Source organism: Magnolia sinica, chromosome 11 (assembly GCF_029962835.1).
Source record: "Magnolia sinica isolate HGM2019 chromosome 11, MsV1, whole genome shotgun sequence".
NCBI classification, from domain to species: Eukaryota; Viridiplantae; Streptophyta; class Magnoliopsida; order Magnoliales; family Magnoliaceae; genus Magnolia; species Magnolia sinica.
Genome location: NC_080583.1, coordinates 55,238,235 through 55,260,786, shown reverse-complemented (window position 1 = coordinate 55,260,786; position 22,552 = coordinate 55,238,235). Strand labels below are relative to the sequence as shown.

General features: G+C 38.6%; 1 protein-coding gene across 3 annotated transcripts in view; it reads left to right on the top strand.

The window, feature by feature from the left end:
* Nucleotides 1–20,072, top strand: part of LOC131219157 (protein RETARDED ROOT GROWTH, mitochondrial) — a 51,495-nt gene extending 31,423 nt beyond the window's left edge. For all 3 annotated transcript variants that reach the window (XM_058214172.1, XM_058214173.1, XM_058214171.1), the window contains exons 4-7: nucleotides 15,534–15,682; nucleotides 15,754–15,905; nucleotides 18,400–18,514; nucleotides 18,899–20,072. In XM_058214172.1, the coding sequence (XP_058070155.1) occupies nucleotides 15,534–15,682; nucleotides 15,754–15,905; nucleotides 18,400–18,514; nucleotides 18,899–19,039 (557 nt within the window). In that variant the 3' untranslated portion in view covers nucleotides 19,040–20,072. The remainder of the gene's footprint in view (nucleotides 1–15,533; nucleotides 15,683–15,753; nucleotides 15,906–18,399; nucleotides 18,515–18,898) is intronic.
* The last annotated feature ends 2,480 nt before the right edge of the window (nucleotides 20,073–22,552 follow it).

The window sequence follows — 22,552 nt, the reverse complement described above, 5'->3', positions numbered from 1 at the left end:
GGATGGACAACGTGGATAAAACATATACCTCACGGTGGGCCCCACAAATCCCCTTACAGGACCTTCTATCTCTAGCTAGGTCCTGGCGGAGTAGTACCCAATCTGCACCCGTTTGGGTGGGATCCCCGGATCCACCGAGGTCGGCGGATCCCTATTCGTGGGCCCACTATGTTGTATATCCCGTACATCCACACTGTCCCTCCATTTTGAAAGCTCATTTTAGGTCATAATCCCACAAATGAAGCATATCTAAATCTTAGGTGGACCATACTACAAGAAACAATAGTGATTGAATCCCCAACATTAGAAACTCCATGGGGGCCACTGGAATGTTTATTTGCCATCCAACCTGTTGATAAGGTCACAAAGACCTGCATAAGGAGACCACCCAAATACCAGCTTGATCCAAAAGTTCCGTGGGCCATGAGAAGTTTTAATGGTTGATTACCCTATTTCTTGTATTATGGTCCAGTTGAGATTTGGATCAACTTCATTTTTTAGATCATCCCCTAAAATGAGTTTTCAAAATGGATGGGCGACATGGATATAAGGCACATATATCATAGTGGCCCCACAATAGGGATGCCACCGGTGGATTTGGGGATCCCCCAAAGCCGCGCCCATTATTGCAGGGGTAGTACGCAATCTGCACCTGTTATTGTAGGGTTAGTAGGCAATCCCACTATGGGATCCACCTTAATGATTTGTCATATATCCACATTGTCCATCAGTTTTTTCAGCCCATTTTATTACATGGTTCCAAACATTAAGCTAATCCAAACCTTAAATGGACCAAAGTCACCAGACCATAGGAAAGCGTGGTGATTGAACACTCACTAGTAAGAACTCCCTAGGGACCACTGTAATGTTTATTTGCCATCCAACCCATTGATAAGGTCAGCCAGACCTAGATAGAGGGAAAATACAGAGATAGGCTTTGTGCAAAACTTTTGTGGCCCACAAAATGTTTTTAATGGTCATTCATCACTGTTTCCAGTGGTGTGGTCCATGTCCACCCGAGATTTGGATTTGATTAATATTTTGGATTGCATTATAAAATGACCTTTAAAAACTGATGAACGGTGTGGATATACAAAGAAATATCAATGTCCCTACACGGTAAAGGTAACAACATCCACTAAGGTGTTAGCCGAGGAACATAGGCGTGACCCACCACGACCTATCTAGAAATAAACGGTCTTCTCAGGGGCTCTAAGGGGCCCAATGTGATGTATTTGTTTCATCCACGCTGTCTATCCATTTTGAAAATTCATTTTAGGTGATGAGCTAAAAAATTAGGCAAATTGAATGCTCAATTGGACCACACCACAAGAAATAGCGGAGATTGAATGCCTACCGTTGAAAACCTCCGGGGGGCCGCATAAGTTTTGGATCAAGCCGATATTTATTTTTTCCCTTCATCCTGGTCTATATGATCTTATGAACAAGTTGGATGGCAAATAAACATCACAATGGGCCTTAGGAAGGTTTCAATGGTGGGGGACTTTGTCAACACTACGTCCTGTGGTGTGGTCCACTCGAGCCTTCGATATCCCTCCTTTTTGGGCTCATGCCCTAAAATGTTCTTTCAAAATGGATGGACGGCTTGGATAAAATAAATATATGACGTTGGGCCTCACGAATCTCCTGATAGGATTGTCCTACCTAATTCGCGCTTGAGTAACGCCTAATCCGCTCCCCTTTACCAAAACTGCAGCCCTTGAAAAAAAAAAACCCTAAAAGCAGGTTCTTACGAAACAATTGAAGGAAACAAAACCCCACTTCCCGTCGAATAATACTCTCCCCTTATTGATTTTTCCTCCAAAACCCCCCAATTTCTGTAACTTCGGAGGTTGGTAACTCTACTTCTTTCTAGAGAGGCAGTCGTTGGAGGAATTATCATTGAAAATCTGAAGTTTTTAGGGTTCTTGACGTACCTTTCGAGGAAATCTGCAAGATGATCTTCCAGAAGTCCTAAAACCCCATTCCCTAAACAGATCCAAATGAAAAGTACAAGTATTTTCCTTTTTTTTTTTTGGATTTTGAAAATATTGAAAAATCAAAAAAATCGCCGACATTTTGGTGATATTTAGAAGGGAGACGAAAAAATGGGTTTTTGGTATCGACTAGCCAGCAATACCGAAAATATCGGCGATAATTTGATATTATCACTGATAATTTAAACATTGCCTACACCTGGAAATTGAAGCATAAGAGACTACCTCTTCCCTTGATAAACCAACACCTAAAAGTTCACTTTTATCGGAGTTAACCTTTAATCCCGACACCACCTCAAAACAAACAATTATCATATGCAAATTATCTATTTCTAATTCATCTACCTCACACTTGAATAAAGTATCATCTGCGTATTGTAAATGAGATATTTGAAACTGAGAATTGTCGACTTTAAGACCTTTCACTAGATCGACCACCACCCCCTTATCCATCATCCTGCTGAAAGGCTCCATTATTACCACAAACAAGTATGGTGACAAAGGATCACCTCGCTGTAACCGTCTTAATGCTTGAAAAAAAACCGTTTGAGGAACCATTTGCCAAGATCGAGAATTTTGCCGATTTCATACAAACTTGAATCCATGATTGCCATTTCCGACAACACCCCAATCAACCCAACATATAATCTAGAAAATCCCAATCGATATGATCATATGCTTTTTCAATATCCAACTTGCAAATCATCCCTTTTAAACCCTTTTTGTTACAAGAGTCAATTACTTCATGTGCTATGAACGCGCTATCCACAATTTGACGCCCACTACAAATGGCCCTTGTGATTTGGAGATCACTTTGCCTATAACTGTATGAAATCTTGTAGCTAAATTTTTTGCCAATATCTTATAGGGGCTCCCTAAGGACTAATGGCCTGAAAGTAGCCCCTAATTCCATCGCTATAAACACCTTTTCAAAAAATTCATTCATAAAATCAATCACCTCCTTTACTAGCTCCCAAAACTTTTGAAAAAAAGCAATCGGATAACCATCCGGGCCCGGGGCTTCACAATACGAGTTGAGTCACCGAGTTTTAGAATTATGTTCTAAACCCATTACATGGTATCAGAAATCTTTCGGAAGGTGGGCCGCAATAGCAGGAATGATTTGTGCAGTTGCAGCAACGTTCTCTGATGCATTAAACAAAACGGATGGAAATGGTGGGTCACCAACAATCTTTACTCCAGATGTGGGCAGCCAAAAACAATCACAGTAGCAACGCTAGGTGGGCCACAACTTCAACATGAGCTCTGATTGCGATCAGCAAACTCTGCAACAAAGACCGCAAGCTAGATGAATTGAAGCCAATAGATCTTTAATGTTCACCACAGCAATAGTAATCAAATGGCCACAAAGCAAATATGAGATACGACCATGGAGGTAGCAACACCAATGATTAGCAACCCCAACGACCAGATCTGAGATCCAGCAACCACAATTGTGGGTTTCACAACATTAGATCAGATCATCAACAACATATTCGGTGTAACACGCTGATGATATGCCATTGGTTAGAAATGAAGAAGAAAGATGATGGCTGGATCTCTAATGCGGCAACATATTTGAGAAAACTGGTTGGTTTCTGGCTGCCGGAATCACTGACAGCAGATCTGGAACTCCTCATGTAGTTGAAGAAGAGAAAATGTCAATGACAGCAATCTGGGACCTACCGGATCTACTAGATCTCCTTGGGAACGGCCCACTTTAATACCATGTTGACGACTTCATTGTACTGTTCTTAGGGGCTGATGATGAGCAACAAGGGTAGAGAGAGAGAAGGGCGAAGAAGAGAAGGAGAGAGTGGTAGAGAGAAGATTTGAGAGAGAGGGGGCTAAAGGGAGATGTGGAAACATAAGATGCTAGGATTATTTGAAACCCCAAGCACTCTAGTCCTTTTATAATGATATTATATGGGCTTGGGCCCTATGGCCATATTACATGGACTATGGCCCAATGAACCTTATTACAAGTCTCAACCCGTCAACACTTCCTGTCACGTCCCTAAATCTAGTGTCAGTAATCCGTGATTACTATACACCAAATTTTGGTTGACACCCTCCGTAGAACTCCGATTTTGGGGCTTCCAACTATTGCATACTAAGTCCCATAAGCGGGGCTCCACAAGGAGGATTTCTAAAAGTCAAGACGACACATACGTATCATTTCTCAAAATTTCATCATATTCAACAAGTGTTACTGTGTACAACTGAACACATGAAGGCAAAACCAAAACATAAACCATGTCATATTTACTATACCTGCTGTACATATACAAGGTACTACAAAAAAATATATACACTGATATGTACAAGACAAAAAGGACAACTGAAGCCTGTAATCTTTACTCCTTCAGCTCCCTACTCTTACCTGTAAAAAAAATAGAGAGGAAACCTTGAGCTACTAAGCCCAGTGAGTGTGTGTGTGCAGTGAAAATGCATGTTTCATGTCATGCTCATATCATGCACATGCCTATTGGGCCGATAACAATAAAAGAAAGATACAATGCAGATGCCACTTTCCATGTTCCAAAATTTTCACATTTCCCAATTGGATTACCAAGGTTTGAAACAGAGGTGGGACTCGCATATGATTGCTGCCCACTTGCATAGGCTTTTCCACCGTGGTCCACTACAGTGGTGGGACTACATAATTCTTGGGCCGAACTAGTCTAACCCACTTGTGTTGAAACTCACTATCTACCTAACAGTGAGAAGTCATAAGTCGCTTGGCAAAATGATAGCGGACAATTTACGAGCTCGTCACACACAACTTATCTTTGCTTACCCATAAGCAGTTCAGGTCAAACCTCTCAACCAATTGACACGCATCGGTGGGAGTCGCCGCTTACTTTGGTATTTCGGCATTCCAGCACTCTGTTCTTCCACCCGGTCCAAGCATTGGTTGCTCCCAATGGTACCAATCGGGATTTAGGAATTTTCACCCAGGGACCCTCTAATCATGTCCCGTTGAATTACACATTTCCGGTGTGGTGTCCAACTCAAGTCATAACAAAGTATGTTTCAATGCATTTACAATCACCGTATGCATATGTCCACACACAAGCACAATATATCATGTTTTTCAAGGTAAACATAGGACGACTTTCCTCATATGGTCTCCTCATGAATTTAAGTTCCTAATAGGGGTCTCATGTAATGCACCCTGTATGTAGATGGTTCACATACTAATCATAGACACATCGTGTGTCGCAACACAACCCACTGTGATCACCATACCATGATATGAATCATTCACTCTCAATCATACAATGATATAACAACTATGAACCATGCATATGATATGCACATGCCTTAGCCAATCTAAATCCAATCCGGGATTCATTCCGCTATAAGACTTCATGCCATAAGCATGCTTTTTCTCAAGAGTTAACAACACCAAAAGGAGGAAGGATAACTCTTTCAAACGTTTTGTCAAACAGGTAGTGGGCGGACTTTGTGAGGGACAGAGAGAAACCGACGGAAATACGTATGAATTTAAACAAGACTAAATCATCTCTATCATCCAATCTTCCATTAATAACCTAACCAACTAAATCAGAAAATCCAGCAATAACTTTAAGAAAATCCAGCAATAACGTAACCAACTAAACCAACAATAACCTAACCAACTAAATCAGAAAATCGATTCTTCTATAGGGCTTTCAAGGAAAATCCAGTAATAACCTAACCAACTAAATCAGAAAATCCAGCAATAACCTAACCAACTAAATCAGAAAATTCAGCAATAACCTAACCAATTAAATCAGAAAATCTAGTCTTCTAAAGGCTTTCAAGGAAAATCCAGTAATAACCTAACCAACTACATTAGAAAATCTAGCAATAACCTAACCAATTAAATCAGAAAATCTAGTCTTCTATGGGGCTTTCAAGGAAAATCCAGCAAAAACCTAACCAACTACATCAGAAAATCCAGCAATAACCTAACCCTAAATTAAAAAAAAAAAAAATCTATTCTTCTATAGGGCTTTCAAGTAATCTAACGCACATATATGCGTGCTCCTAATCTATGCACTAACTTGTAACGATCAGAGGATTGGATTTCAAACTCGGCTTCTACTTCATTTTCTTCTTCTTCTTCTTCTCAACTTCAAACTTAAGCTAGAAGAGAGTGCTGGAAATGGGTTGTTGAAAGAGGGTTTTTATGTTTATGGACTTGAAAATGGTTTTAAAATTGGCTTTTGTCTAAAAGAAGGGATGGGAGGTGTTTTGTGATATTTTTGAGAAGTTTAAGCTGATGGTAACAATAAAAAAATGTTATTTAAGTGATTTGACATAAAACATTCGGAGGATTTAAAAAAAATCGAGGTCATTTGAGTTATTTTATCAAAATATATATGCGCATATCTATTCATAACTTACAATCCGGGTGTCATATTGACTTGCCGTTTTCGCTACTAATTCCGTAACTGGACTACGGTCACAACAGTTAGGCTCTCGGACCTAACGGATTTTGAAAACTCGATGATAGCCTACCGCCAGATAAAATAAGGACATAGTTGTCATTTCTTAGATTGTTTAATTTCAAGTCCGTATATTAAAATTCGGACATCGGGTTGAAATGCTGCTTGCGGCTCGATAACAGAACAACATTTTGATCAAGTCAAAATATTCTCGGGGCTAATGGATCTACAGTCAACGGCTATCCAGTGTACGAACTAGATGTCCGGGCCTTGGGTCTTACAACTCTCCCCTCGAAAAAATTTCGCCCTCGAAATTTCAAAACATATTCGGGTATAACAGTACAATACAACAATAACCATATCATACTTATACGTACCTAGGAATCAAATAGATGAGGGTAATGACTGCGTGTCTCTGCTTCTCATTCCTAGGTTGCTTCTTCTACAGAATGATAACCCCATTGGACTTTAACTAAGGGGATTACTTTAGTACGAAGAACTTGTTCTTTTCTATCCACGATACAGATTGGCTGCTTAATATAGGATGCATCTTCCCGAACTGCTAAGGATTGCCAGTCAATAACAGGTGCTATTATCTTCGGATCACATTTCCGAAGCATCGAGACGTGAAAAACATTATGAACTCCAGATGATTGGGGTGGGAAAGTGAGACGATAAGCTACGGTGCCAACTCGTTCAACAATATCAAAGGGTCATATAAACCTTGGGGCTCACTTTCCCTTAACACCAAATCGTATTACACCTTTCACTAGTGAAACTTGGAGATATACATGGTCTCCCTCGATAAACTCTAAGGATCTACGTTGGCGATCTGCAAAACTCTTCTGTTGACTCTGAGCTATAAGCATACGTTGTCGAATAAGATCAATCTTTTCAGACGTTTTCCGTACAATATCAGGACCTAAAAGACATCGCTCACCAACCTAAAAGGTCTACCATATAACGCCTCAAAGGGAGCCATGCCAATAGTCGCTTGAAAACTATTATTATACGCAAATTCTGCTAACGGCAAGTGGTCGTACCAACTACCAGAGAAATCTAATGCACATTATTCGAGCATGTCGTCAAGAATCTAGTTAACTCTTTCGGACTGCTTGTCTGTTTGTGGATGATATGCTGTGCTAAATCTTAAATTAGTCCCCATTGCTATTTGAAAACTCTTCCAAAACTTTGATGTAAACCTTAGATCTCGGTCAGATACAATCAAAACAGGTACACCATGTAAGCTAACAATTTCGTTTATAAACAAAGTTGCGAGCCGATCTTTAGACCAAGAAATACAAATAGGAAAAAAGCGGGCTATCTTTGTCAAACGGTCTACAATAACCCATATAACATCATGTCGACGTAAGGTTCTTGGTAAACCCACAATGAAATCCACAGTTACATGTTCCCACTTCCATACTGGTATCTTCAAAGGTTGCAATTCCCCTGCAAGCTTTTGGTGCTCTGCCTTTACTCGTTTGCAAATGTCACACTCTGACACATGCCTAGCAACTTCATGTTTCATTCTAGTCCACCCAAAATTGGCTTTTCATGTCCTTATACATCTTCGTAGATCCTGGGTGGATAGTAAACTTAGTGCGATGTGCCTCATCCATAAGAGCCTTCTTCAATTCTGAGATATCTGGAACATATAATCTGCCCTGAAACCGAAGTCCACCATCCAAACCTATCTGCCACTCCGGTTGACTTTTCCCTATTATCACATCTTTACAAAACAATGCCCATTGGTCAAACCGTTGGGCTTCTATTACTTGCGATATCAAAGAGGGCTGAATCATCAAGTTTGCTAATTGAACAACTGAGGACTGTAGAGTCATCTCAAAATCAAATTCAGCTATATCTTCTACCATTTTCCACTCTCGCATCTTCAATTGTGCCACTTGGGCCTGTGGCTGACGACTTAAAGCATTCGCCACCACATTAGCTTTTCCTGGGTGGTATTGAAGATCAAAATCATAGTCTTTCATCAATTCCATTCAACGTCTCTACCTCATATTCAACTCGGCTTATGAAAAGAGGTATTTCAGGCTCTTATGATCCAAAAAGAGTTCGAATCTATCCCCGTACAAGTAATGCCTCTATACTTTTAGGGCAAAAACTACCGCTGCTAACTCTAGGTCGTGTGTGGGCTGAGGCCTAAGTTGGCGAGATGTATATGCTACTACCTTGCCCTGTTGCATTAGGACACACCCCAAACCTATAAGCGAGGCATCTGTATAAACAACGAATCCCTCACTCCTAGATGGAAGAGTGAGAATCGGTGCCGTTGTAAGACGAATTTTTAATTCCGCGAATGCTCGCTCATAGGCTCCACTCCAAAGAAACTTTGCATCCTTTCGAGTCAATCGGGTCAGTGGGGCAGCTATACGAGAAAATCCTTTAACCAAACATCTGTAATACACTGCTAGACCTAAGAAACTCCGAATCTCAGATGCATTCTTTGGCTGTTTCCATTGTAAAGCTGCTTCAACCTTAGCTGGATCAACTGAAACTCCATTCTTCGAAACTGTGTGCCCCAAAAATTTTACTTCTTCCTGCTAAAACTCACATTTTTCCAGCTTAGCATATAGCTGGTGGCACGAAGGGTTTGCAACATCATCTTTAAATGACACTCATGATCTTCCCTTGTCTTTGAATATATTAAAATATCATCAATAAAAACAACAAGAAACTGGTCCAAATAAGGACAGAATACCTCATTCATCAACTGCATAAATACTGCAGGTGCATTAGTCAGACCAAATGACATAACCTGAAATTCAAACTGTCCATAACGAGTCACAAAAGCTGTCTTCGAAATATCCTCCTCCCGAACCCGAATCTGATGATACCCAGACCGTAAATCTATCTTCGAGAAATACTACGCACCACTCAACTGATCGAATAAATCATCTAGTTTTGGGAGCAGATACTTGTTTCTAATCGTAACCTTATTAAGCCCTCTATAATCGACACACAACCGTAAAGAACCATCCTTCTTTTTTACAAAAAGCACAGGCGCTCCCCAAGGTGAAGTACTCAGGCGAATAAACTCCAAACGACGTAATTCATCTGTCTTTGCAACTCATGCAACTCTAACGGTGCCATACGATAAGGGGCTCTGGATATAGGGACAGTGCCGAGGATAAGATCTATTCGAAACTCTGTACGTCTAATGGGTGGCAAACCTGGAATTTCCTAAAAAACATCTGGAAAATCACGTACTATCGGCGACTGTTCAATACACACACCTTTGGACTCTTTATGAATACATGATATCAAAGTCTCTATAAACTTATCTTTAGGATTAGCCACAAACTGAAATCGAGGCTGGTCGGGTATAGAAAAGGTGATTGTCTTAGCTGTACAGTCTAACACTGCATGGTACTTGGATAACCAGTCCATTCCCAAAATCACATCATACTCTTAACAACACCAAACATAAAAATTGATTGGAAGGGCATACTCTTCTATGTAAACAGGACAGTCTTGGCACATAGAGCTTAACACCATTCTTTTCCTTAAAGGAGTCGAGAGCTCTAATCCCTTGGTCATCGATGTTCTCGGCAAATCCAACGACTGACAAAAACTATCTGCTATAAATGAATGTGATGCGCCAGAATCGAAAAGGACACGTGCTGAAAGGGATGATACTACAAGTATACCTTCTATGACTCCTCCCTTAGTCTGAGAATCTCTCTGCTGGATTGTATAAACACTAGGTTGCATTTGAAGGGATAAGGGTTGTCTACCTTGCTGCCGCTGTGACTGCTGCTGAGACTGTTGTTGTTGGGACCTATACTGTGACCTATATGGTGGCCTTTGTTGCTGGGGTTGCTGATGTCTAGGTGGTTGATATGGTTGCTGTTTCTGCGGATTAGGTCAATCCTTTTTACGGTGCCCTACACCACCACAATTATAACAGGCTCCAGATAACTGTCGCTGAGGAATAGACTGTGTTACTAGGGATCTGACATCAGGTTTGGCTGCATTATCATATCTAACTGCAGGCCTCTTTGGGGGTGAAAAGGACTGAAAACTACTATCACTTTTGAAATAAATCTCCTCTTCCTTTGCTGATTAGAAGTAGATGGATGAGTACTTTGTTGTTGGTTCTAATCAGACTCAAAAATCTGTGCCTTCACTACTACTCCCTCAAGGGTTGGCAACTCAAACCCTCTAACTCGAGATCGTAAACTAGGACGCAAACCATCCTCAAATTTCCTCGCCTTCAAATCATCATTGGCTACTAAATGTGGAGCAAAATGAGATAATTCTATAAAACGAGCCTCATAGTCAGCAACAAACATCTCACCCTGAAGCAAATAATCAAATTCATGTGCTTTCTGAGGACGAACAGCTACGGGGAAAAACTTACGATCGAACTAGTTTTTAAATGCTTCCCATGTCCACACAAATTTTGGATCTACTGAACGAACCACTGACTTCCACCATTGTTTTGCCTCTCCTTGCAACTGATATGTCGCTATGGTAACACATTGTTTGGAAGTACAACTCATAGCTTGAAAGAGTTCTCTAATTCTGACTTCCATAACTCGGCTGCCATAGGGTTTGGCTTGCCAGAAAAACAAGGTGGATCTAGACGTCTAAAATCCATAAAAAGAGCACTGGCCCGCTCCTACACTGACGTCTCAGGAGTGTAACTATATCGCTGCTTTTGATTAGCCGTTATAGTTGACATAGTCTGCAGCATTTGTTGAAGTTGTGCTGCAAGAACAGGTATAACTGGGTCTGGAACAGATTTTGACGTAGATTTTGACTTAGACTTGGGTTGCACTGGAGGAGTCCGAATAGAATTCTTTTTAGGCGGCATCCTATAGACAAAACACGGAATTAGCCTAAAAAGAACAAGTAAACCTACACAATATACACAATACTAAATAACCATACAACTCCTCTACTTCGCAAAGCATGAACCTAACAACTCTAACGCAACAACGTATAATAAATACAATATATGATTTATGCAGATATTTCCGAGATCATGCTTTGATACCATCTTTTGTCACGTCCCTAAATTTAGTGTCAGTAATCCGTGATTACTATACACCAAAATTTGGTTGACAGCCTCCGTAGAACCCCGATTTTGGGGCTTCCTACTATCACATACTAAGTCCCATAAGCGGGGCTTCACAAGGAGGATTTCCGAAAGAAAAGAGAGCATATACGTATCATTTCTCAAAATTTCATCATATTCAACCTGTGTTACTGTGTACAACTGAGCACACCAAGGCAAAACTAAAATATAAACCATGTCATATTTACTATACCTGCTGTACATATACATGGTACTACAAAAAAATATATACACTGATATGTATAAGACAAAAAGGACAACTAGAGTCTGTAATCTCTACTCCTTCAGCTCCCTACTCTTACCTGTAAAAAAAATAGAAAGGAAACCTTGAGCTACTAAGCCCAGTGAGTGTGTGTGCATTGAAAATGCATGTTTCATGTCATGCTCATATCATGCACAGGCCTATTGGGCCGATAACAATAAAAGAAAGATACAATGCATGATGCCACTTTCCATATTCCAAAATTTCCACATTTCCCAATTGGATTACCAAGGTTTGAAACAGAGGTGGGACTCGCATATGATTGCTGCCCACTTGCATAGGCTTTTCCACCGTGGTCCACTATAGTGGTGGGACTACATAAGTTTAGGGCCGAACTAGTCTAACTCACTTGTGTTGAACCTCATTATCTGCATAACAGCGAGAAGTCATAAGTCACGTGACAAAACAATAGCGGACAATTTACGAGCTCGTCACACACAACCTATCTTTGCTTGCCATAAATAGGTCAGGTCAAACCTCTCAACCAATCGACACGTGTCGGTGGGAGTCGCCGCTTACTTTGGTATTTCGGCATTCCAGCGCCCTGTTCTTCCACTCAGTCTAAGCATTGGTTGCTCCTAATGGTACCAATCAGGGTTTAGGAATTTTCACCCAGGGACCCTCTAATCATGTCCTATTGAATTACACATTTCCGGTGTGGTGTCCAACTCAAGTCATAACAAAGTATGTTTCATCGCATTTACAATCACAGTATGCATATGTCCACACACAAGCACAATATATCATGTTTTTCAAGGCAAGCATAAGACGACTTTCCTCATATGGTTTCCTCATGAATTTAAGTTCCTCATAGGGGTCTCATGTAATGCATCCTATATCTAGACGGTTCACATACTAATCATAGACATATCGTGTGTCGCAACACAACCCACTGTGATCACCATACCATGATATGAATCATTCACTCTCAATCATACAATGATACAACAACTATGAACCATGCATATGATATGCACATGACTTAGCCAATCTAAATCCAATTCGGGATTCATTCCGCTATAAGACTTCATGCGACAAGCATACTTTTTCTCAAGAGTTAACTACACCAAAAGGAGGAAAGATAACTCTTTCAAACGTTTTGTCAAACAGGTAGTGGGCGGACTTTGTAAGGGACAGAGAGAAACCGACGGAAATTCGTATGAATTTAAACAAAACTAAATCATCTCTATCATCCAATCTTCTATTAATAACCTAACCAGCTAAATCAGAAAATCCAGCAATAACCTAACTAACTAAACCTGAAAACCAGCAATAACCTAACCAACTTAATCAGAAAATCGATTCTTCTATAGGACTTTCAAGGAAAATCCAGCAATAACCTAACTAACTAAATTAGAAAATCCAGCAATAACCTAACCAATTAAATCAGAAAATCTAGTCTTCTAAAGGGCTTTCAAGGAAAATCCAGCAATAATCTAACCAACTACATCAGAAAATCCAACAATAACCTAACCAATTAAATCAGAAATCTAGTCTTCTATAGGGCTTTCAAGGAAAATCCAGCAAAAACCTAACCAACTACCTCAGAAAATCCAGCAATAACCTAACCCTAAAAAAAAATAAAAATCTATTCTTCTATAGGGCTTTCAAGTAATCTAACGCACATATATGTGTGCTCCTAATCTATGCACTCACTTGTAATGATCAGAGGATTGGATTTCAAACTCGGCTTCTGCTTCCTTTTTTTTTTTTTTTCTTCTTCTTCTTCTCAACTTCAAACTTAAGCTAGAAGAGAGTGCTGGAAATGGATTGTTGAAAGAGGGTTTTTATGTCTATGGACTTGAAAATGGTTTTAAAATTGACTTTTGTCTAAAAGAAGGGTTGGGAGGTGTTTTGTGATATTTTTGAGAAGTTTAAGCTGATGGTAACAATAAAAAAATGTTATTTAAGTGATTTGACATAAAACATTCTAAGGATTTTAAAAAAATCGAGGTCATTTGAGTTATTTTATCAAAATATATATGTGCATATCTATTCATAACTTACAATTCAGGTGTCATATTGACTTGCTGTTTTTGCTAGTAATTCCATAACTCGACTACGGTCACAAGTCACAACGGTTTGGCTCTCGGACCTAACGGATTTTGAAAACTCGATGATGGCCTACCACCAGATAAAATAAGGACATAGTTGTCATTTCTCAATTTGTTTAATTTTAAGTCCGTATATTAAAATTCAGACATCAGGTTGAAATGCGGCTTGCGGCTCGATAACAAAACAACGTTTTGATCAAGTCAAAATATTCTCGGGGCCAATGGACCTATAGTCAACGGCTATCCAGTGTACGAACCAGACGTCGGGGCCTCGGGTCTTACACTTCCTCTCAAGCCAGAGTATCCTAATGTTGCCCAGCTTGGTACAAGGGCTCCCATAATAAAAAATAAGAAAGAAATACTCCAAACCTCCCTACTCAAAACTCAAGGTGCTTTGAAAAAAGAAATTTGAGTTTGGAGAGCTACAAAAAACATGCATTAAAAGAAACAATAAATAAAAGATAATGCAACAGTTGAGATGAGTAGCATGAGCTGTGATGAGAGGCGAGCAGATGGGTGAGTAGTAGAAGTGATGAGGCAATGAATAACTTCAGGCGAATAGGCACTAATGCAAATCAAGCGATATGAACAACCGGACTAACTATCTTGCACAAACGAGTCTGGATCAACCATCAAGCTCAAACAAAGCTTGGCCAACAACTTCTCCAATACCATGTTGATGGCTACATTGTGCCATTCTTAGGGGCCGATGATGAGTAGCAAGGATAGAGAGAGTAGGGAGAAGAAGAGAAGGAGAGAGTGGCATTGAAGAGATGGAGAGAGTGGTTGCTAAAGGGAGATGTGGAAATGTGAGATGCTAGGGTTATTTGAAACCCTAAGCACTCTAGTCCTTTTTAATGATATTACATGGACTTATTACAAAACTCAACCTTTCAACAATGTCAAATAAGGAATTGCATCAGTTCTGCCATACAATATTAATTATCAGAGGATGAAATTCTTTTGGAATTTCTAATATTGCAAATCTTCAAGCATGTTTTTAAATGTACTCGTGCACATCATATTAATTCGGTACCATTTTCTGCAAATTGAATTGGATCATAGAAACATGAGGGTTGAATTGTATTGGTCATCAAAAATTTAGAAGTGGTTTTAAATTGCTAAAATATGGAAGTATATGACATTGCTTAAGCCATTCTTCCTAACACCCGACATGTTGTCATTATCAAGGCCTTCTTCCAGCTATTTGAGGTTGGCTTTCTAATTATTGCATGGCAAATGTTTGACAACTGGCTTCTTACCTGACATAAACCCTCCTTTACCTGTGTTGGGGACCATGGCGCATTGCAACCAGGCATAGTGGAATATACAACATCTACTTTAGTCAAATCATATCATTTTATGGCATTTCTAAGTAACGACAAGCTATTTAAGAAGCTTGGCCAATCAGATGTGGTAGGATTACTAACACTATTTCAACACTGTCCATCCAAAGGTAAAACTAACTTTAAAAAGTCTTAACAATCATGAATACTAACAGTTATAATGTTTTATCTTCTTAATGAATTATGTCTCAAGTACAAATTTGTCAAATAGATTTCAAGTTGAATCAAGGATGATCTTCAATGTTATCCGAATTTGCATCATCAAGAGACCTAAATCGTAAGTTAATAGAACCTACAGCATTGACTTGTAATTTTTTTCCCCTTGTATTCACAGACTATGCTGTGGTAGAGAAGCCACAATTGGTAACATGGATGCAAGGAGGCCATGATTATATTGTTCTTCAGAGTCTGGACACTGATGGAATACGCATTATTGGAAGTGTACTTGGCCAAAGTATTGCTCTTGATCATTTCATTTGGCAGGTACAAGTAATTTTCAAATACCATGGTATCATTTAATTTTAGTCAATTTTATAACCACACTCCTTCCATAGGTTGATGGTATAGTTGAGGAATTCACAGATATTAATCGCAGCATGGAGAAGAGTGGCACCTTTACCATGCAGAGGAAGAAGCTCTTTCAACTTGTAGGGAAGGCGAACTCAAATCTTGCTGATGTGATTCTAAAACTTGGTCTTTTTGAGAGGTGATGCCTTTGTGTTACTCATCAGTGATTTCTTGATTAATTCTGAGCTTTGATATTTGAGATTTCAGTATAATGATCCCGATAAGGTTTAAACAATGAGTTGTTGTCAATGTTGAAAAGGGTGGATTTGACTAGGTAGTTGATATCTTTCATCCGAGGGTGATTTTTCAATGTGAATGAAAACTCTCTCAGTTCATATATCAGGTGAGTGAATGAGTCAATAATCATAACTTGGCTAGATCTAGTATAATCAGCCTACTTCTGAGTCGATCAATGAATTGAACATTGTTGTGCACGTAGGAAATGTAATGATCCTTTAGAACACAACTCATTTGTGAAAATGACCAGCATTCAAAACCGAGTCTACATGATCAAGAAAGCCAAACTGATGATATTTCTCTGAGTATTTATTCCTTGCTAGAAGGCATGGAAGATTATTGTATTGTTCAGTCAAAGCTCTAATAACTTGTATCCGTGGCAGATGCCATTTGTATAAATCTCATCATATAAAATTTTGAGAGTCTCTCTGATATTTTGTCTTAATTGTATTTGTTCAATATAGAAAGTATTAAAGTTCCAATGCATCTGCATGGTTTTAGAAAGAAACTGACATCTAGAACTCCCCCCTCTTGAGAAAGGCTATTGATACTTATATAGCTTACCAAGAAAAACCTTTTCACCTCAGGAACTTAGGTGAAAATAATATTCAAAGAATCAACTAGCTGAGGGCCTTCCTATTGTCCTATCAATGCTCCAAAATAATAAGGCAAACATAAAAAAAAGTCTAAATATGTATTTGCAAGGTAATAATGGCGTAGATAGAAAAATACTATAGTCAACTCTATTTCAAAAATTTTGTACAGAAGGCAGTTGGAACTCTTATTTATATTTACGGTGGACATGTTTGCTACTAATTATTAGACATTACTAATTTTGAGAATCTCTTAAATAATTTGTGTGGAAACATGATTGTTTGCTCCAGAGCACTACAAATTATAGTCTTCCTAGTTGCATATAACTCACAAACAATTCAATCAGTTGTAATTGACTGTCTATTAGGTCCACAATAAAGAAGTCACACCAATAAGACAATTCTAACCATCCGAAGAACAAAATATAAAATGGATATTCATGGTTGTTCATGGAAAACCATGTTCAATCAACTGTTTGAACCTTCTATTTGGTGGGGCTCATCATGAATTGCATATAGTTGTAATGAATTCCTTTGATCAGACAACCTGGACTGTGCCATCCATGGCTTGAAAACAGATTGCTGTTAAAAAGAAGGCCAACTTTTGTATGAATAGGATCATCGAATCAGTGTGACTTTTCATGTTGGCCCCATGAAGCTTAGACTGGACCTAAGTGGCTGCAAGGATTGGTTGATTGGACTGTCCATGTGCCCCTTTACAAATAGGATCGCAATACCTTATATTGTTATATAAGCACTTGGGATTGGTTATCAGTTATGTTTTAACTGTGTTTTCCATGGGCATTTGAATTTTATTAGAAAGAAATAGGACCTCCTGGATTTCCACACATGGGAATGGTTATGACATTTACTAGATACCATGCCCAGATAAATCCAACACCTTGGAAACTTAAATGACAATATTCAAAGAATAAGCTATCTCAGGACCTTCCCTTTTTGGTTAATGAAACAAATAATAAAGCAAATATGCTAATGAAGATGTCTAAATACATTACTTTCTAAGAAAAATGGCTCAAAACAGCATTCTAATAATTTAAACGCCTCTAGTATTTCCAAAATTTTATATTAATTATTGAAAAGTAGAGTCTATACATCATCTAGAATGGAACAATCAGTGTTGTAATATGATAGCAAACACTTCTAAATATGTATTTCAAAGAAAAAAATGGCTCATAGAGTCATTCTAATAACTTGTATCCCTTTCGTATCTCCAAAATTTATGAGTACTTAAAAATTGTAGGTTATTAAAAAGAAAAAAAATGTCATTCCTGTTAATTCTGATCAACTACCAGAGGTTATAAAAAGTGTGAGTCTCAAAATTTCAAGTCTTCATTGTATTATAAATTAGAGGTACAATTGATCTACAGTGGAACGATGGCCGCACACACATTGATGAGACGATGGCCATTTATATTAATTTTCTTTTTTGGACAATTATTAGAGTAAATTGGTGTAGAGTGAGAGTCCTTAACATATTTCTTTTTCCAAAAAGTGTATGCTCAAAGTAATATAAAATCTTGAGAACTCATTGGTCTACTTGCAGCTCAACCAGGTCCTTTCAATTGACCTGGCCTCTAAGTCCAAAATTGACCTATTATATTACCAACCTAGCAAATTTCTGCTGACAGTTCACTTGGACTGCAAAATCAAAATACCAGTTTTCTGAATTGAATCCAAGTTTTTGAACATTGATCGTATATTAACTTCCAAAATTACCAAATTAGAATTATAAGCTAGCACATAATTGGATGCATCTCATGCTTGTCTACTCTCATCGTTTAGATCTGAAATTGCTTGGCGCGATGCAAACTATGCCCAGATATTGGAATACCTTCGAGATGAGTATGAGCTTGCGCAACGTTTTGGAAGCCTCAATTTCAAATTGAAATTTGTGGAGGTATAGTCCTCACTATTGTCGTTTCCCTTTGAAATAATGTCTTGTAGAGTTCAATGTTCACGAAGAAAGTTTGCAATTGGTTCAAAACTCACCGATTGAGCTAAAATCAACTTTCTGGCTTTGCTGCTGGACTGGGTTTAGTTGCGCCTTGTGCACCAACTCCAAACTCTTATCATAGTTTTGTCTGTTTCTGATCAGTTTAATTGACTCACAAACCTCTATAAGACTGGTAAGTTTGTTGCTGGCTCTGCTAAATTGAAGGTGGAGATTGAACAGCTTATTTCAATGTTTCAATAGAGATTGACAGGCTTCCAAGTCTGACTCAGGCTGTTTTACTTTTCTCACGCAAACTATTCTTGTGGCTCGTTCGGCTTCCCTTTGCAGCACAACATCCACTTTCTGCAAGAAGTTCTGCAACACCGAAGGTCAGATCACTTGGAATGGTGTGTCATCGTACTGCTAAGTATAGATAACATACTATCAATATATGAAATAGTCCATGAATCTGCCATAACCCCTCTCTAAGAAAGCCCATATTGGAAATTCCCTCATTGCTGTAACAAGGAGACTGGTTGCCGAAATCTTCCGACTTCTGAAAATTGTAGGTACATTGGGTCCTGAAGTACCACTTTTCCTACTCTGCACCTGCTCCTGCTTGTTTGCTGCTGTTAACTGAGTGAGCCTCTACGACTGTTGTTGGCGTGTCTTGAATCGAGGCTTTAGCAAATACTTGTTTACGAAATCGATAGCGGGTTTGTCTCCCATTAACATTCATAAAATTTTCTCTATAGCGTTTGCATTGCAATATTTGTAATAAGACCTTTCTTTATAATCATTTGAAATTGTTGGCAGTATAATTGTGTTATTATGATCAGTGATGTTTCACATTATTGGTTCATGACCTGCGCACACATTTTTACATTCGAATATCATCTTTTGTCACCGTGCTCTATTTTCTTTTCATCTTTTCAGTTCCTTAGAATTCAGAGGAAATGAGAATATATGGGAAAAATGTAAAATTTTCAATGTATGTGAGGGATTAGAGTTTTTACCGAGGCTACATGAGTTTATGGATCTCTGCCCATCTGCATTCCAACACATTTTCCAAGATGGAACATGTGCAAGATCTGAGTGGGCCCTCTGGTAGGACACTAGATAAATTCTTGCCCAAAATATAGGGCAACATAATTTTTATTTATTTATTTATTATTATCATTATTCAATGTAGCCCTCCTGATAAGTAAACCTGCCAGACACTCAGGCTTTGGGGAATCTGCACAGTGCGGGCAACCTCATTCACTGCTCGGATATTGCATGCAGAGCTGAACACGTAGGTGGACTACGTGTTAGATATGTTCCTGGGAAGTCTAGCTTTCATGTGTTAACGGATCTTGTTTATCTATGATCACTTGGTGGAATGTAGTCTTTTACTTTTTATTTATTTATTTTATGTCATTAATCGTTTATGAAACTCATGGATTAAATATGTTGAGGATGTGTTTGGTTTTTCCAATTATAATGGTAAATGGCTGGAAATGGATAATGATTACTTCTGTAATTGTGGTGACATCACCTACATTTGATTGCAATGATGAATTTGTTACCATTGTTTGTTTTACCCAGCATTATTGTAAGAATGATAGTTTTATAATGTAAAAATATAATTATGATGTTTTATAATGTAAAAATATAATTATTACAATGTCATTTACCTGTAAAGGAGCAGTGTATTTGACTCTTAATTTATGATGTTTAAACAAACAGCTTGAAATAATAACGATGGCTCATGTACTCTGTCTTTCACATGAAATGATCTTGTGGGTCAATGGCGAAAGAATGAAGTAGACAACCACCACCAGTGCTAAGGGAGTTGTCTCCATGATTCCTGAGTATCATAAATATCATAACCACTTCATTGGGTTCAGGCATAAATTAGTTTTATGGTTATCTTGTGGGCAGAGCCGGTGATAGCTTGGGATAGATTGATCTTCAACATTGGGCATGTTGTTGCCATCATCCTTTTCCACATGAGAGTGATTATTCACTTGTTTTATGAGTACTTGTGATGGGCTTGATTAGATGTTTCTGTTACTGAATCGTATCAAGTCTCTTAATTGAGAGGTTCGTTATACTTGGTTTGGATTGACTTGATCGTGTTTTAGCTTTGACCAATTAGACCTGAGGTCACCCAAGGACTTCTTGGTCTTAGTGTCGTAGGCTTTGGCATACCTTTTGAGGTTACATTAGTGGCTGACATGTGAGCTTGTTAGGTGCACACTAATGGCTGACATGTGAGTGTGTTGGGTGCACGCATTAAGACGCGCAGAAAGCGTTAATGCATCAACATGGTATCCACTGGCTTTTTCGGGAGTTGTTTGTGGATGAATTTTATCGATTGAACCATCAATCAAATATTTAAAAGCTGGCCAACACTCTCAAATGCTTCTGGAAGGTTTATCAAACGTCTTTAACCTTTATTATTATTATTATTATTATTATTATTATTTCACCATTAATGGATTGACATCCGATATCTTTTAAATGGCATATCACTTGTGCTTGCATGGAATTCTGAACAAGGATGGATGCCATGTATAGTGGAAGTATTTGGGTTAGTAGGGCTGTTAGGCACTTTTTCAATTTAGATGTTTTTGTCATGTGTAGTGCATGCGGGTGTGCTAGAACCAACTGTCCGACTCAATTCCAACTGAAACCAACTGTCCGACTCAATTCCAGCTGAACAACTTGATCCAAAGTGCTAATATAGGTAGATACAATGACTGTGATTGTATCTGAACGATGACTGCGACTGTATATGACCAAGATTTAGTTACTCGCGAATTGTTTTATAAAGTGATCAGGCGATTTTCAGAGGGTGGGGTTCTTCATATGGAAATGGATTCCACTTTGCCTTAGGAAAGGACTTTTCTGATACTTGGCTCTTGTCAAATGAAAAAGAAATACTCACAGTTGGTCGAGGCACAATTGTAAGAAGCCTTCGGAATGAAGAACTACTTGTATTGAGATAAAAGTCCAGCGTATGAGTGTAGACTGAGATTACAACTAATTGATTATGTCTTCTTAGTCTACTCTTAAGAAAGAGGTAAGCTATGATAATGAAAGATAATTTTATTGGTTTGTTTGATTGGTATTAGACGTCTTGCTCTGTTAATTCTCCCTTATAAGATTTTTTGCTATGTAAATACTCTATATCTGTATCTGTTTATGTTCTTTTCTTCAATGGTTACGGTAGTTGAATCATTGTCACATCAGTCTTTCAGATCCTTTTGCATTTTTGTATTCTTTTAATCGTTCTTCTTTTCTCGACCACTTTGTCTTTTAAGCTTCTCAGCCACGCTTTGTCATAAGATGACGTGCACTATCCAGCTCAGCGCCAGTAGTGCCTCCGTAAAAAGCACTCCAAATATCTTTAAGATTTTTCGCATGCTATTCCTTCTTTATGCAACAATACGTGTCACTCCATGATTGGTAAATCCTCGAATGGTCAGAAATATGCTACAACATTCCCCCCCACGTTGCTCCCTATTGATTCTATTTGACCGAGATGAAAATCGAAAGTTAGTTTTGCATCTTATCTCACGGTTACTAGTATGACACGTAGCACTATTGTATCGTACAAGGAGTTAAGATGATCCTCTCATTACTGCACACATTCCCGCCCGATACATATATCATTTCAAATCTGATTTTGTTCTTTTCATGACTCTTGCGCTTCTTCTTCTTAAGTTCATTTTCAATCGAGATTACCGTTGTCCTGGTTGATTCTTCTTCATCCAGTCCTGTAACTTTACATTAGGAAGATGTTATAAGAGAATTAGAGGCTTTGTCGTTTGAGATTTGTGATGACATTATTTTCTCTTCCCCCATTAATGTATCACGCTCGGTCCAACATTTCATTATGAGATCCCCCTTAATCGGTTATGATTACTTGATCAAAACTTCCCTTGCTGTGTGGGTGAACAACTCCTTATCCAATCCAACTCTTTACCAGACCCTGCAAACACCTTTCATGCTTTA